The 17082-nt window shown below is 37.2% G+C and overlaps 1 protein-coding gene across 4 annotated transcripts in view; it reads right to left on the reverse strand.

Annotated features, from left to right (window-relative positions):
- Positions 1 to 17082, reverse strand: part of ADGRB3 (adhesion G protein-coupled receptor B3) — a 721557-nt gene that overhangs the window by 31299 nt on the left and 673176 nt on the right. For all 4 annotated transcript variants that reach the window (XM_032864447.1, XM_032864448.1, XM_032864444.1 and 1 more), the window contains 3 exons: positions 12096 to 12191; positions 10607 to 10646; positions 5475 to 6118 (listed from right to left, as the gene is read on the reverse strand). In XM_032864447.1, the coding sequence (XP_032720338.1) occupies positions 5475 to 6118; positions 10607 to 10646; positions 12096 to 12191 (780 nt within the window). The remainder of the gene's footprint in view (positions 1 to 5474; positions 6119 to 10606; positions 10647 to 12095; positions 12192 to 17082) is intronic.

Below are 17082 nucleotides of genomic sequence, written 5' to 3' on the forward strand. Positions count from 1 at the left end.
TTGTGTCACTTCAAATTAAACTGGACCAGACACTAGAAAATTCACTGCAAGGAATAAATTGCAGTGATTAATAAATGGCAATATGACTGCCATTAAAAGTTTTATTATGGAGTGAGCCATGAACATACTCAAGGAGAAATCTTTGATACCAAATCCATTCAAAATATCTGTGAAAATAAAACCTGAGGATAATTAATTTTGAAAAATGACTTTTATTTCAGCTAATTTTGTTTGCATACCTTCATAAAAGACAAAATTCCCTAACCTAGGAGCAAAAACAAAACAGTTAAGAAGGGAGCATCTGGGTGGCTCAGTCGTTAACCTTCTGCTTGGGTCATGATTCCAGAGTCCTGGGATTGAGCCCCACATCAAGGTCCCTGCTCCCCAGGAAGCCTGCTTCTCCCTCTCCCGCTTCCCCAGCTTGTGTTCCCTCTCTCTCTCTCTGTCAAATAAGTAAATAAAATCTTAAAAAAAAAACCAAAAACCCACACACAGTAAAGAAGGGCAAGCCTTCCTTTCAGCACAGCTTTGTGAGAAAAAAAATGTAAAAAAAGAAAAAGTATCTTCTGTTCAAAGGTCAGTTTTATAATGGTATCTGTTAGTGACAGTCTCCCAGCTCCCAAGTGAGGCCGTAATATTTTGTCTAAAGCCGTAAATATTGATTTAATATAGCATTCAAGCTTCTTCACAGAAATTCAAGATATAATGGTAATGAAATAATAACACAACCTTACATCTGAAATGCTTCTTACAAGTTTCAAAGGGTTTGCACATCATTATCTAATTTGATCCTCACAAGAGCTTTATGGGAGGCAACTGTAATGTGACATTATAGCTAACATGTTTTACCTTTAAAACCCATTATGATGAGAGCTCTGTAATTCATGTCCAGAAAACTGGAGTATAAAAAGGGAGCCTAGAATGGCATTCCTTTCTACCCAATTATAAATTGAGGGAGACTTAACTGACAACGTTTTCAGATATATTGTTAAGTTTATACCAAAATGGTCAGAAAACCTGGAGTAGCAGAACTTTCTGGTCTTGATAAAATCGTGTTGTAATCTAACTCTGATTACTCATTAAGGGTTTCCTCAGGAATAAGAAAAATTAAGACACAATTTGTCAGGAGAATAAGAGGAACCACTCATGTATTTATATCTGAGCAAAGTGTTTCATAAGAATTCTAGTGATAGTGGAGCTGAGAAGCTACACATACAGGATCACGAGGTAACCCAGAGGTTAGCCAAAGTGAGTATGCCTCCAGGCTGGACAAAAGGAGATGGCACTGTCAACTAGGCTCAGGGGCTGAGGCCCCTGGCCAAAGCCAGAAACATTAAGAAACTGTATCTAAAGCACAAGATGGTGTCCAAAGCAGAATGGATGAGAAAGGGAGAAATATCCTGGGATTCTCTCTTCTGTCCACCTCCAATCTCTCCCCGGCACCCCCTAGTGGCCAATCTCTCCCAGCCAGAAGCCCCGGAACCTGCACGGACCCTTAGTGACACTGGTGAAAAGGGTGCAGAATGGACCGTGTGCCAAACAGGCCCAGGACATACATACAAACTGGGAAGATTTCTGAATAAGGAAGTCTATTTATTATTTAAATCTAACAGCTACAGGCTGTGGAATAAATACCACTGTTCCAAAGATTCGAAGTAAATTCTGACCAATCTTACAATGACATTATCTAGAATCTTTAAAAAAATAAATAGAACCACAATCCAAAATTTAGACTATGTTTCATAGGCCTCAAAATGGCTTAAGAACTATATGATACCTTAATCTTTTCCCCATGTGCTCCATAGCACGTAGTGGTTACTTGCTTTATATAAACACCGAATATCAACACATTCTTTTCATTAATTGAAGGTGAATGACTTGAGTGCTAGAGACAGTTTCATTTTTCTTTTTTTTTTTTAATTGTTTTAAACACATTTATTTGTTTATTTTAGAGTGGGCAGAAGGAGAGGGAGAGGGAATCCCAAGCAGACACTCTGCTGAGCGCGGAGCCCAATGTGAGGTTCGATCTCATGACCCCAAGATCGTAACCTGGGCCAAAATCAAGATTCAGACCCTTAACTGACTGAGCCACCCAGACAGCCCTGACAGTTTTATTCTTGACCTTAAACTGCTTAGAGGACATCGAGGGCTGGAGGCAAGGTGAGGATTTCTATCATATTAAAATTGCAATTATCCCATAGTTGTGGGAACTAAATCTTTCAGAAACTAAAATTCTCAGAATTGCTCATCAAGCCCATTCTGAGAATGGATACAGTTTGGAAGATGGAAGATAACACATTATAAGAAAAAAGAAGGTACTATGAGGCAGGAAGACAATCTGGATAAGCTTTTACACCAAGAAACTTTATGCATTCATCAAACTTTTTTATACTCAGGAATTGGGAGTTAAACAAACTCCCCTGGAGGCTAGAGCCTTTTCAGCTGGCACTGCCTTCAGGGTTGGGGGGCCTCCGTCCTTTTTTGTTGCCTCCTGCTTATTTGAATAAACACTTCTACACACTCACCCACTCTGGCTTTCATTTTCTTCCCCTTAAATCGTGTTTCTCCCTGCCTTCTCTTCTCCTTACACATACCACATTCTGTGCTACAACTGGTGGCTTTCATCTTCTCCTCCTTCTTCCCCCAACCCCTCTTCCTACCATGGCAGTTTGTGAATACCCATTCCTCTGGAGGAAACTTCCTGAAATCACATGAACATCATTTTTAAAATATTCTTGAAAGGACCCTAAGGCACCTGGCCGTCCTCTGAGGCTGCAGCTTCCCGGGCTGGGAGTTCCCGTGGCTGTGATCGTCCTTCTCACTCGGAACAGGAGACAACTCAAGCTGATCCATGGTTTGGGCCTCATGTCATCTACATATTCACCCACTTGCATCTTCACATTGTCTTCTAAAAGACTCCAGGCACCTCCTGGTTACCGTTGATCCCCTCTTTACGGAGATAGTCATCTTCTGGTTCTTTCTCTAATGCCAGGATATCATCTTCCTCAGTGGTTGGCCCTGCAGATACAGTCTAGCAGAGCTGATAACTCAACCTGACAATGCACCACTCTGCTCATCAGGAAAGCTGCACGACCAGCTTTATCTTCATGGGCCAAGGTCCTATCTCCAAAATCTTCTAGCTGTGTATACCTAAACTTTACTCCTGTCATGTCTTTATTCACTGTAAGACCACGTGTCTGTCAAGGGTTAAAACAAACTTTAAATTGCTCTCCTGCTAATGTCCAGACACATTACTGTCACTTTTAGACAGCACAAAATTGATCAGGACAGAAAGATTCTTTTCCTCGATGTGCTATGCACTTGCTCTGTAACCTTGAATAAATGACTTTACTTCATGGATTATAACAACTTATCCATCACACAGAGGTGTTGTGAAGATTAATTAATTCATGTTTTTAAGGTGATTTGAGGATCTGCTAATGAAAGATGCTATATAAATGCTAATTTTTATTATTCATTCCCACATCTATATATTCTCTTTCAGCTGTCTCCTAAAATGGTCACCATAAGCAATTACTATTAAACTCTTTCAAAGAATGAAAATGAGGAAGTGAATTTTCATTTTGAATCCTGAATTTTCTTCCTTTATAAGATGTAAGCCTTATGGTCTCTAAGTCATTTAAATGCAGATCTCTTGGCTGAATCACAGTTACATATGATGCTTATACTTAATAATAAGGATATGGAGATTTGGAAAAATTACAAACTGAACAGAGCAACACTTGGAAATTTAGTCTATTGTTCAAGCACACATGACCTGTACAACATTAAACCCAGAGACGTTTTTAGGCTTTTAGATGTAAAGTATTTTTATAATAAGATATTTTAATGCAATTCCATTCTAAACCCTTGAGCACATTTTAAAGAGCCCCTTTATAGAAAGGACTCATATGGTCATTATGATTTTCAAGTAGTACATCAGAATTATGATTACTTATGTTATATTATTACATGCACACTCACTGAAAATCCTTTTGAAATGTTGTGATTTTGCATACATATTTGGCAGTTTGTGCTTATGTGATTGTACTGCAGGTGACCTGCTAGTCTCTGGGATACACAAGTTAGAAAAAGAGAAATAGTAGTGAGTCTGCTAATTCAGAAGGACAGACCTCTTTTGTCTCATGGTCATGGGAGCTCCTGCCCCTCTACAGTTAACTTGGCCTCACTGCCCCTATGCTTTTGGTTGTAGGGGATGATCCTTTTCAGAAACCCTAGTCTGTTTAAGATTGATCTAGAATCTAGGAGTTTATTCTAGGTCCCATCCACTTTTCCATTTTCCCCATCTAGAAGTTCCTTGATCCAGTTGCGAAAAAAAATCTCAAAATCACACCACTCATCAAGTTACTCTAGTCTCACATGATCTCTTTTCCTGTTGACCTAGCAGAAGGAATGGCTTTGTGGGGAGAAGGGAGGGACAATTATCTCTCTGCACTTCTGAACACAAGAACATATGATGATCAGCATATTTCTGATGAAAAGGGTAAGTGACAAGTTATAGTGTCTTTCTCTTAGTGGTGTCTTATGAAATGACCTATCATCTTAAAAACAATTGGCAATACAAGCAAAAGAGTACATGTATTGCATTGTATACTAAAATATGTAATACATCAGCAGTAGGTTTATAGCAAAATTTCAAGGTACAAGATAAAAAGTCACAGATAAAACAGTAACATGGTGCATATGAACAAAAAAAAAGACACGTTCCTTAGGTCTTACTTGATTAATTGTAATATAAGATGAATGATATTGATAACAATTGATTACTCTGTATTTCATTTTATGAGTTGCAAAGAAGCTGAGGAGAATTTGCTTTTATAGAAAAGCCATGTGGTTGGACCTCAGAGTCCTGATTCTTAATCTGATTAATGTACATCCCTCCTGAGAGCTCACAATTTAAGATAAAAAATTTTAGTGGTCATCATTCTACAAGAGTGGAGAGCAAAACACTTACTCTGAAAGATATCGATCTAACATAAAAATAGAGTTTATAATCAGTGTAATGGAAGACTCCACAGAAACATTCCATTTTTATTTTTAATGGATGCCCTCACACAGAAATTCCAGATTTTGGTTTAAGTTTGTAATGCCATCCATGAACTACTTTCACCACCAAAAGGATCTCTGGTACCTGAGAAACATCAGGAAGATTTTCTATTTTTTCCTTTATGAGTGCTCTACTTGCTTCCCATTATGAAAGAATTTTGATTCATATCCTTTTAAATATAGAGGGCTCCCCTTTCAAAACATGATCTTGAGAAAGAGCATTCTGAGTACTACTGGGAAAAAAAAATATGTCTAGAATCTTAACCCCAACATGCCAAAAATTTTTGTATGGTACATAACTGGAAAAGGTAATATGACACTTCTCCCTCAATCCAGTGTCATTATGAATCAATTTCTCAAATATCAAATATTTCAAGTATCAAGGAAAGGCTTATTCAATTGCTTACCTCTAATGAACTCATTGATATCGTTGACCCAGTTTCACTTCTTGATAGTCCTGCATTATCATCCAATTCAGAGGCCATGAAATTCTTCACAGCTGTGCGAGGCTCAAAGGGCAAATTCTGCATGTGTTCCTGGGGTGCAAGGTGTTGATCTAAGTTCATATTGAACTGGTCCATTACAGGGGGATTCATGTTGAATTCGGGATTCACTTTGTAGTGCAATAACCTTTCATGTGGCAAGGTTTCCATGCCAATATTCATCTTGCTTTCCTCTTTCATTGATGGCTGAGTATTTACAGAACTTCTGGGCATCACGATATAGTCACTTTCCATCATTCTTTCTTGAGGATGGACCATGTCCATATCTGCTCCTCTCAAATTGTCATCTGTACATAAGTACACAGTTCTTCGCAATTCACTGTTCTCTTTTTTCAAACACTGATTGCCCAGCTCATTCATACTCATGGGCATGTGCATACCCGTGGGTTGCTGGATAATGACTTTGGAAATGACGTTTCCAGGCAGTGTGGAATAGCTTAGCCCTTCAGGGTTTGTTCCCTTTTCTTCTTCGTCATCGTTGAGAGAAATCCTAGAGAGCGTTCCTGTTATTGTTGCTGCTCGGCAAGGTCCAATATCCTTATGAAGAACTGTAAATTAGGAAACAAAAATTCACAGGAGAGAATTAGTGAGCTTTTAGCTTTTTTGTTACTGCAGTCTGCCATCGCTCTATGAAACAATATCTTTAATCAAATTAAAAAATAATATTTAAAAAATTACATATCTATTGCTTGTGGATGGTCCAGATTACTCAATCACTCTTTATTGATTCTGATATGCTTTTATAGATCTCCAGCAGTCCACAGCTAAACACATCTGGAAGTTGATTAATGGACTTTCAAAAATCTCCATACCCTATTCTTAAACAACTCTGCATAGCTTTTCAGGGGAAAGGCAGACACCAGAGAAGTTTCTCCACCAGTCTTTTGTAAAGAGTTTTATGAAATCATGGATATATTCACATAAATTTGACTTTTTCTCAAAGGCTCTTCCCCTAAGGAATTCTACAAGTTCTATTCATTAAAATACTTCTTGAAAGAGGTAATCAATGAGAATTTCATCATACTACATTAGAAATTCCTCCAAAATTATGCACATTGAAAATTAATGAGCATTTATCTATGAAGTCCATATGGTCAAGGTAGATACAGGGTTCAAAAGTTTTTATCATCTTCAGTTCCATGTGGAGAAAAAAAAGAATTTCTACACAGGATCAATCCATATGCTCGAATGCCCTTGGGCTGGGGGTGGGGGGTGGGTATTAAAATTGCTACTGACTTTAAACAGGAAAAAACCATATGAGCCTCTGAAAACTCAGTTTAATTTTAAGCCTGCAAAATAATGACTTAGAAAAATTGAAAATGCAGGATGACTTGTAGTAAGAGAGGGGGAAGAAATGAAAACATAAACCAAACCAAACCAAAACAAACCAATGAAAGAATTCAGAATTTTTAATTAAAATGTATTTTATCATTTTTCTCCTGTTTCTATCTAAGAAGAAAGTCACATGTTATGGGTAATAGCAGCAGAATGACTTGAGGCATGCCTAGTTGTAAACAGATGTCAGTTTTGAGGTAGGAAAGAATGAAATTCTGAAAAATATTCTTGGTAATTTTGGTATTGAAAACATACAGAAGAGCACTGTAGGTTGGCTCAATGTGTGCACTTAATGCTTTTCTACCTACAAGGCAGAGCAATTGTCACTGAAAATTTCATTAGGCAGAGATGACTGTAAAATATTTGGTTCATTGTTTCCTCATGAAAAGTTGCAGATATATTGAAACTTACCCATTTTTATCCAATTTTCAAATAGCACCATAATGATTATTCATTAAAGCAGAGGTTTAAAAACCAGAAGATTACGTCTTTCCTGACTACAAAGAAGAGAAGCCTTCAAAATTATTTCAAAACATGCATCATTCAAAAAAAACCACATCATTCATGGAATATCTTTTACCTTTAGAGATACTGTATTTAATTATTGTACTAGGTCTCTTTATTTCAGACACTAAAAATCACATTAAGTCTATATCTACATATAAATTTTTATTAATCCACATTTGGTTGTAAGTTTTTGTATTTATTATACCAAAAAGTAGAATAATTCAGTTTAAAAAAGTTACTTCCCAACCTCAGATCACTAATGAACTGTGGTTGCCAGGAAAAATTTACATAAAAACATTAAGGAGCAAAGTATGTTAAATTAATAGACTTAATGACACTTTAAATAAAATGCTTTAAAAATCTCCAAATTCAGGGAAGAATATTTTTAATCTTTAACTGCATGTAAAAACTAATCCAAAATTTATAGCAGTACAATTTAAAGGCAAGTTATGGGAACTGGTGGGCATATATAGCTTTACACTTTTATGAATGTATTAGAAACTATAAAGGAAAGTTTTGTACAGAATATTGATTTTATAATCTGTATTTGTGCAAAATTCATTTAGCCTTGTATCAATTAATATGATTTGTAGTTATAGTTCCCATATTTTTATGACATGACACAGCCATCTTTACTGAAAAATTGTGTATCTTAAATATTTGAGGAAAGACAGTTCTTATGAAGTAGTGTCTACTCCATATGAGAGATATTTCTGCCTCTTAGACTTGCTTAAAATGGATATCCAAACTTCGAATGGAAAACTAAACAAATGCATACCACCTACACATTACAAACATGATGTTAAAGGGATGGGACTTTTACGAGAAATTAATTAAGTTGTAAAGGGCAAAACATTCATACAGCACAGCAAAACAAAAAGCACCTCAGTATTTTGCATAATCAGATATGTATTCCACCCTTTGGGAAAGTGAATTTCAACAAAATTAGAGGAAGATTACTTGGAGTCCATGAATTGAAACTTTAAAACTGAACTGAACAGGAACCTCTAAGGGAAAATTTGAGGCAAATTCCTGATGAGCTCAGTTAAAAGGGGCACAGACAAAAAGAAAAAAGAAAATTATAAGAATATTTTTCAACAAAATAACAGTTCAGGAACACTAAATCCCAGAATGCCACGAAGTCTGGGGAAAAAAGGTAACTTAACAAGAGAGCAGGATGAATACTGACAGATGAGACCACGGCTTGGGGAGGATGGTCCAGTACAGCGGTTTTCCGACATCAGCATGCATTAGAGTACCGGGACAGCTGGCAAGAACACGGATAACTGTACCCCGCCCCACAGTAGATCTGGGGTAGGGCCTGAAAGTGCATACTTTGAACAGGTTCCCAGGTGATGCTAACAAGGTTGGTCTGGATAAAACTACTTTGTTCCTCTCCTGGTTCTCTATCAAGGACAACTATAAAGAGTATACCAGAAAAGGCTGAAAGGAAGCTAAACTAAATGTTGGAAAATAGGAATTAAATGAATAACTAATTATTTTAAAGAAACTCAGGCTTCTGGAACCCAGACAGATCACATCCATCTTAGAACGCAGATTTGAACCTGGCACCATAGCCAGTGATCTTTGAGAAATTATTGAGAGCAGAGGGAAAATGTTTTATCAGTTGTCCAAAAACAGAAATGGCAGACTTTGGAAACCAAACACTAATGAGGCTGTTTCTTAGCAATATTTTGTTAGATATTAAATAAGAAAGAGTGATTCCTAATCTCCTACCCCCAGACCCAATGTGGGTTGCCAAGTTATGATAGTTATTCTACTGCTCTGCTATGACCATAATCTACACAGAGTATTTTCACTGAATTCAGAAATGAGACTATGAACTTAGTCTCTCATGTTCTTGTGATTATGACAACTCTGATCTTACAACCTGCAAAGATGTTTCATGGTTATGAGGTCAATCTGAAAAGTATACTTAAAGGGTGGTGGGAGGTGCCCTACTGAACACAGGAGGGTTCTACACCCATTCTCTTCCCATCCAATTCCCTGATTGACAGTTTGAATAAATTATTTAGAAGGTATTCTCATCAACCTTTCAATGGTCAAAAAATTTCAAATGGATAGAATACTAACCTGAAACTAGCAAATAGCAAACAGAGATAAATACAAGGCCAGATTTTTCTTCAAGGAAAAAACCCAGAACTTTTACCTCATCCTCTACTGGTAAAGTCCTGACAACAACAAGAAGTCTTGACAAGTTGACAGTAGTAACAGTACCAGTTGTTATTAAATGAAATGCAAATGTAGATAACATTAATATAAGAGCCAAGTGTGAGAAATGCTGAATAAGTGTATACATTTGGGCACCATAATTTAAAATCTACTGACAGACTGGAGGCTCCATGGGCACCATGCCTGCCCAGGAGGATACTATGAGCAATGAATGAGGAACCGTGGTTGGTTTAGTCTGGAGAAAAAGGGCTTGGACTGGACTAAATGGGATTTGCTTCCAAACATCTGGATATTTGGATAAAGTAGACAGCCATTCTGATTTTAGAAGGCAGCACTAAAGTCAATGAATACAATATAAAATAAGCTATATTATTATATCTCAATATACAGAAACATTTGCAACAACTGGAATTATCCAAAAAATGGAACATGTAATTTCCTTTGAAACTCTTGAGTCATCGACTCCTGGTGAAAATTTAGCCCCGGGCTGAGGATAACCATAAGGGACACCATCCATGGGACCCTAGCTCTCTAAAACAGAGAGCACTGCATGGTTTCTTCTGGGCTCTGCTAAGCAGGTAGCAATGGCAACAGCTAGGATACACACACACACACACACACACACACACAATGTATTTCATCCTGGCAACAGCCCATAGTCCACAGATGATGAAAGTGAGGCACACAGAGGCCAAACTCACTGGCCTTACCCCTGACAACCAGGGAGCAGTGGAATGGAAGTCTCCAAGTCCGTGCTTTCCCTTTGTCACTGTGCTTCCTAGGAGCCATTCTTCGTTTCTCTGTCAATCCTCATTCTCCCTGCAGCCCCCATCCCTCCCCCTCTACCACATTCTGCTGTTACAATGCTTTCCCTTTGAAAGATTCTATTTATTCATCCACATGAATAAGTGATGTGTAAACTGTGGCATTTTCATTAAAATCAAAATCATAAAAGTGATTTCACTTCCCTCATGTTATTTTCAAAATCCAAATATTCTTACCTGATCGACAAGCAATGTCTACATCCTTTTCAAAGTCTGTCTGTAACAACAAATCATAAGGCATAGAATCAACCTTTAATGAAGACCTCGAGTGACTTTTACTAACTAGATTAAAGTTTACAGATACCTGACTAGGCAGTACTAGATTATTGTTCTGTGCAAAATAAGTTTCTTGAGGAATAATCAAATTGTTTTCAAGCCTGTTTCTTAGAGACCAAATGTTGAATTAAAGCAGTAGAAAACTGGCATACAATTTTAATAAAGCAATACACTACCCACTGTCATCTTCAGTCGGGAGACTGACACCGTCTATAAAAGGATAGAGCTTCAAGATAATTTCTTAAACCACAAAAAAAAATAATGTGTATTATTATGAACATAGTTAAATAAATGTCTTTGTTTTTTATAAAGTATTCACTTTGAGTATATTATTTACAATGTAGTATCATATAATATAGCTTTGTCAAACCTTTAATAGTCAAACTAGGCTCTTCTAATGATCCATTTTCATTCAAATTGACAAAAGCCTTTGAGATTTAGGAATTAAAATTGAAGACTGAACAACACTAATTTGGTCTAGAACTTGCTAGAGTTCACATTCATCCCTATATTACCCCCAAACAGATCAGTTAATTTTTTTAAATGACAAAAATTAAAAGAGCCTGTCTTAATTAAATTCTTCTAGTCATACACTGGAAGATATTATTTAGAATTTTTAAAATTTATTTTAATATTTTAAATTAGAAATTTCAGTATTTATCTATTTATTTTAATACAGAATTGGTAATTCCTTCCCAAGCCTTAGTTATTAGTATATCCTTTCAACTAGTTTATGTTGTGTAATCCAAAAACACTCATAATAAATTGAATATATGATAAAAGAAGTCTCTATTTAAGCCCTATTTTTAATGAGTCATAGTTTACATCTTATCTAATTTCTAAAAGACATCAAAGTGCTTTTGCCTATGGGACCCCTTAATCTCAGCAGTCCAGCTCCTGTACAGTGACTGACCTTTAATTGGAATTGAGGCCCACACCCTTCTGCCTTAGGGCAGTGGTTCTAATCTGAGGCTGCATATTGGAACCGCCAATACCTGGGGTTCCCACCCCAGACATTCTGATTTCACTGGTCTGGAGTGTAGATTCTAATGCACAGACAAGGCTAAGAACCACTGCTTTATGACCAGAAGTGTAGGTCCATAGTGTTCTGGTCTGTAAACAAACATGTTCCTGTGGACAAACTGTTATCCCTTATTCTGTGCAGGGATGAAAATACTCTCTGGTGTTGCACAGAAACCCCACACTCAACACACCAGGACTCCTGAGCATTCCGGATGGAACACTTATCTGATAGCTCAAAATATGTTCATGAACTAAAGCCAAAGTCACTCGAAATGGACTTGGATACTTTTTAGTACTAAGAATATTTTGTTTATTCCTGTCACAAATCATGAATTAATCAACAGTCAGAAGGAAAATGAAAGCTCACCATTATTTGAGCATGCCCATTAGGGAAAGAACTTGAAGAATCAGCATTGATCGGGTCCTGACAGTTTCTCAATCGGCATCTAAATGCATCCTGAACCTGTAGGGGGGAGCAGAAACCCATTAATTTTCTTCTCTCTTGGTAATGACCCGATATTGTCTATATTGGCAATCAACTGAGAAATGATAACTATCATTGTTTTATGTCTAATACCCATTTTGCTTACTTCTTAATACATATCCTAGTATCCCTGGACTTTATGCCAACCGCATCCATCACTCGCCATAATCTATAGGGGGAGGTGCTGGGAACTCCTCAGTTCTCACCAGGGCTGTGTCTGGCTGAAAAATCAGTAATTCTTGCCAGAAGGCAGATTTATTTTCAGTGTTATAAACAATGTGTATGTCTTTCAAGGGGGATTTCCAATTTGCTACGGCATAATCTTCGTAATAGCTTTAAACATCACAGAAATGAGATTACTCCATGATCTTTTGACTGGAACTGATTTGGGATTTTCCCTTTATGTCTCACAGAAAGGATCATATTGGGGCAACTATTTCTCGTCTCCCTTCAAGTACCATGTGCCCTGGTGTAAAAGCAAAACACAACAAAACAAAAAGTTAACGAAAGACTCTTTTCCTGGTCATCTTAAAAAAAATAAAAGGAAGAAGATCACTTTGCAAAGACAAATTTCCTTCATAAGCATTCACAATTGGATTCTGAGCAAAGAAACACATATCATAAGGAAACCTGAAGAACATTAAATCCTTTATTAAGTGAATAAACATGAATCAATGAATAGCAAACACATAAATCAATGGGTAGTTATTCTGATCACATGATGCCATCACAGTAACGTGTCCTTCCCACTTCCTGTGGCTCATTAGGCTCCTAACAAGCTATTGATAGGCATTATCACAAGTAGCTTCCTATCCCAGTCAATGATAGGTCATTTTCCTATTTTGTTGTTTTGACTTCACAAGACTGATATTCTCCGTCTAGTTTATTATGATCTGTTTTATTGGATTAAAAAACAAAGCAGACATGATGTTGCATATCCCGTTTTACCAAGGCGTCATCACACAGACAACCAAAGTAAACACATAACGAATGGTCTTTTACTTCTGAAAAGTGTGGACATAAAATATCCTGCCACTGTTTTGCTGTGAGATGTATACAGTGTATGTATTGGCCAGAAGAAAACCGAGCCCCTCTCACCCATGTTCTAAGTTATCATTGCAAGATTTGGAAGTGACGTGGGGTTTAGTCACCACCACAGAGCCCTGGCCAACCAGTACAGTAAGGAGACCTCTGTCTACTTCTTTTTCTCCACCTCAGGTTCTAATTCTGGTGATGTGGCCAGATATGGCTGTGAATTTAGGGAGTGGGGGATGGACTCAACACTCTCTCACCTCTTTTCTGTCCTCGGCTTCTAATATTTCTAAACCTGAGGTTTACTAGCAAAAGAGAGTGAGGAGTTGCCTGCTATTAATAGGCAAGATAATTTCTTCTTTCCTCCTTCAAAAACATCAATACAAGTATAGGTTCAGGGAAATCTAGTCTCATCATCTTTTCCTGAAGAACTAGATAAATATTTAGAACTAAACCTTCCAGCTTCTCCCTTGAAGGACTCATGACATGGGAAAAGTTAGATTCTTTAGATGCAAATACTTTCAGGATCCTCCTTTTTAGGTTAAGAAGTAATAGCTGTTAAGTCATGAGTGACACATTAATAATCAAAAATTGGTAATGAGTCTAGTGTTTGTCAGATGATCACTGTTTGCTACACAGAAATTTGCACTGGGGAAAAACACTAAGAAAGAAAAAAGAAAAAGTCCAAAGAACTAACCTCAGAAAAATAGGTATGTGCTAATTTTCTGTTTGTGCCCCAAGGTGACTGATAAGAAACATAATTTTTAAAGGTAGCTAAACCATATGTTAGAAATACTGCCTTCCAGGAGTTTGTCACATGAAAATTTTTTTCAAATCTCTTTCTAAATACTAGCATATATAACATATGAAAGTGGCACTTGGTAATACCAAACATTAATTTAACTGGTCCATGCTAACCACTCTATTTTCAGACCTTCAGAGTCTAGCTGTCAGATATTTTTGTCTGACAATGAAATATGGAAAAGCAACTTCTGCTAAATTTCTCTTCAAAATCTACTACCCTATCGCTTAAAGGAGACATAAAAGAAATCTCTTTTTCATAGCATACACACACAAAATCAATACTTCAAAATTACTAAATTCCCAAATATGACAATGGATTAAGGGCATTTCTACCCTGGAGAATGATGTCAGCTTTGTGAATCAGTCAATGCTATTCGGAAGAAACATAAAACAGAAAAGCATAAAAATTCTCCAGTAAATTCAAAGTCACTTTAATAGTCACATAAATGCCATAATTTAAGTGCTAGATTCTCTGACACTTTTCAGTGCTTCTGTTACTTCTAATGCAGAAAGCTTTGCAGGAGAAATTCTACTTGATTCCGAATGCTCTGTTTGATTTTTACAAAACCTTAAAAATGCATTCAGGCAATCTAGATGAATTAGCCTTAAATATTTGTCCAACACAGTCAGGGAGGAACGATTAGGCTAGATTTCATAAGGCATATTCCTCATCACAGAAAAAAGGGTTTCGGGATAGACAGTACCTGGAAAATTTATCTGTACCTATTTGGAAACATTTTGATAATTAATTGAATTTTCTATCAAGTAAACAAAAAGACTTATCTATCTTTGGTGAATCAATGTGAATTGTACTGGTGGAGAACAACTGGAATTTTTTAAAAAGCAAGTCTGCAAGGACCTTAATTCTAGACAAGAAGAAAGCATAAAAAACAAAGACAGAATCTATATTTGGCTATCCCATCCTGATATTAAAATCTTCTGTGCCAACTGTCATATTTACACTGCAGGACAGTAATAGTTTTGGTGTTTCTCACCTTGTGGTTAAGACTGAAGAAAAACAGTTGTTAGAAGATTCACATATTTATCATTTAAACTCATTCACCTGATTTACTGTTTGTGGGGAACAAGGCATTTCTTTTAGTTAACAATTTAATTAAAAAAATTTTATATAACTCTTGTAATATATTTTTTTAAAACTTACACAAGACCAGGAAATACAATTTTTATTTTTTTTTTTAAGGTTTTTGTTTATGTGTCAGAGTGAGCACAAGCTGGGGGAGCGGCAGGCAGAGCAAGGGAGAAGCTGGCTCCCTGTTGAGCAAGGAGCCCGATGGGGGATCTATCCCAGGACTCTGGGATCATCATAACGTGAGCCAAAGGCAGACACCCAACTGACGGAGCCACCCAGGCATCCCAGTAAATACAGTTTTTAATAAACTTGTCTTGAACAATTAAATGTCTGACATATGATAGCACAATTAAAATCTAGCCTCCAAAATATCCTCTTTTTACAATACTCTTCCAGTAGGCCTTTAACCTTAACTGACAGCCGGACAAAGGTTAAAAAGTATTGGGGGAGTAGCAAAGAACAAGTATGGAAACAGTCTCTGAATATCTGGGGCACTTTAAGGAAATCTGATGTCATGTTGTGAAATTAAAAAAAAGAATGTCAAAAACAAGGTGAGGGGAAAGGAATAAGGCATCAAGGCTGTCTTCTGCAAGTATCCATCAGCGGCACCACCAAAGTTATCCCATCTAGGTCCTGCCGGGGGGCTGCTCTAAAAACTCCTGCAAAGCCACACACCCTTTTATTGTGGATGGTTTCCTGGGTGAGGCATGAATTCAAAGTTGTTTGCCAGGGTGTGTCTCGCTTCCGTGTCCCCCCACCCTGCACAGAACAGCGGTCTGCATCCTCTCAGGAGCAGCAAGCCCAGAGCTTCTCAGTTGGTCCTCACTCTGAAGGCAGCTGGCAGAGTGTCACTGTGAAAGTTGGTGCCAGATTTAGAGATTGCTGGGGAAGAGCACCAAGCAATGCTTGGCAGCGTTGCAACTGAGAGAAACCTCACGGCAAGAGCTGCACAGTTTGAAATGGGCTCTGGATTTAGCGACCAAGCAGCTCAGACCCCAAATCTTTATCTTTTAAGAAGGCAGTTTTACCTCCAGTTCTTGATTTTCTATTTGTGAGGATCATTTTAAGTCAAGCAAAGAAATTAAGTTTCATCCTTATAATTATTTGAGATTGTTAGCTTGTTGGGGGGGGGATTTCTTATGCATTCTATTTTTTTCCTGGATCTAATGTCTACTATTGTTTCTATTGATTCATAGGAAATAAATGACTCAGCTCTTTTTAATCATATTAAATTCCATATAATTTAATCATTAAGTGAACCAGGAAGATTATTCTCAATTTCATGTATATTATGCCAACTGACATAAATAACACAAATGACTTCACTTTATGAAAGCATTACATGACTTCTCTGATAGCAAAGGAAATAAAAATGGTTTGTCCTTTGCTTTACATGGAAGGGAAAATAGGGACTTTACTCCTAAATTTCAGTCCTAATGACTTTCGTTTACTGGAATTTTTGAACACCTAAAGGATCTATCACTCTCAAAACTGTTGCAGCTTTTTACCTTGTTTTGTACCAGTTTTGAGGGTAACAGTAAGCTCCCCTAGAGGACATGTCACATATATGATCTGAAAAAATGGAGCACTGTTTCTTTAGCATGCAAATGAGAAAAGGAGGAAGGGAAGTTCTATGTCAGACACCCCCACTAAGGTCTTCACAGAAGATACTTAATTTTAGTCTCATGCCACCCATTTCAAGGCAGAAAATGAAAACTTAATTCTGACCTCTATTCTTATATTTATTTTAAACCTCTATTCCAGACACATTCAACTTTCTGCCACTAGTTTAACAATGTTGCAAGGTGGGATCCCAGGGAACCCGGAGGAGTGGGAAGTGGGATTTGCCTATCCTTGTGGCCAGAGACTCGGAAGAATTTTAAGTAAAGCAAGCCCAGGTTGGATGCCACCTGGCAGACATGCCTGAGTTTGCCAATCTCTGCC

This window comes from Lontra canadensis, unplaced genomic scaffold (assembly GCF_010015895.1).
Source record: "Lontra canadensis isolate GAN:19392208 unplaced genomic scaffold, GSC_riverotter_1.0 scaffold27, whole genome shotgun sequence".
NCBI lineage: Eukaryota > Metazoa > Chordata > Mammalia > Carnivora > Mustelidae > Lontra > Lontra canadensis.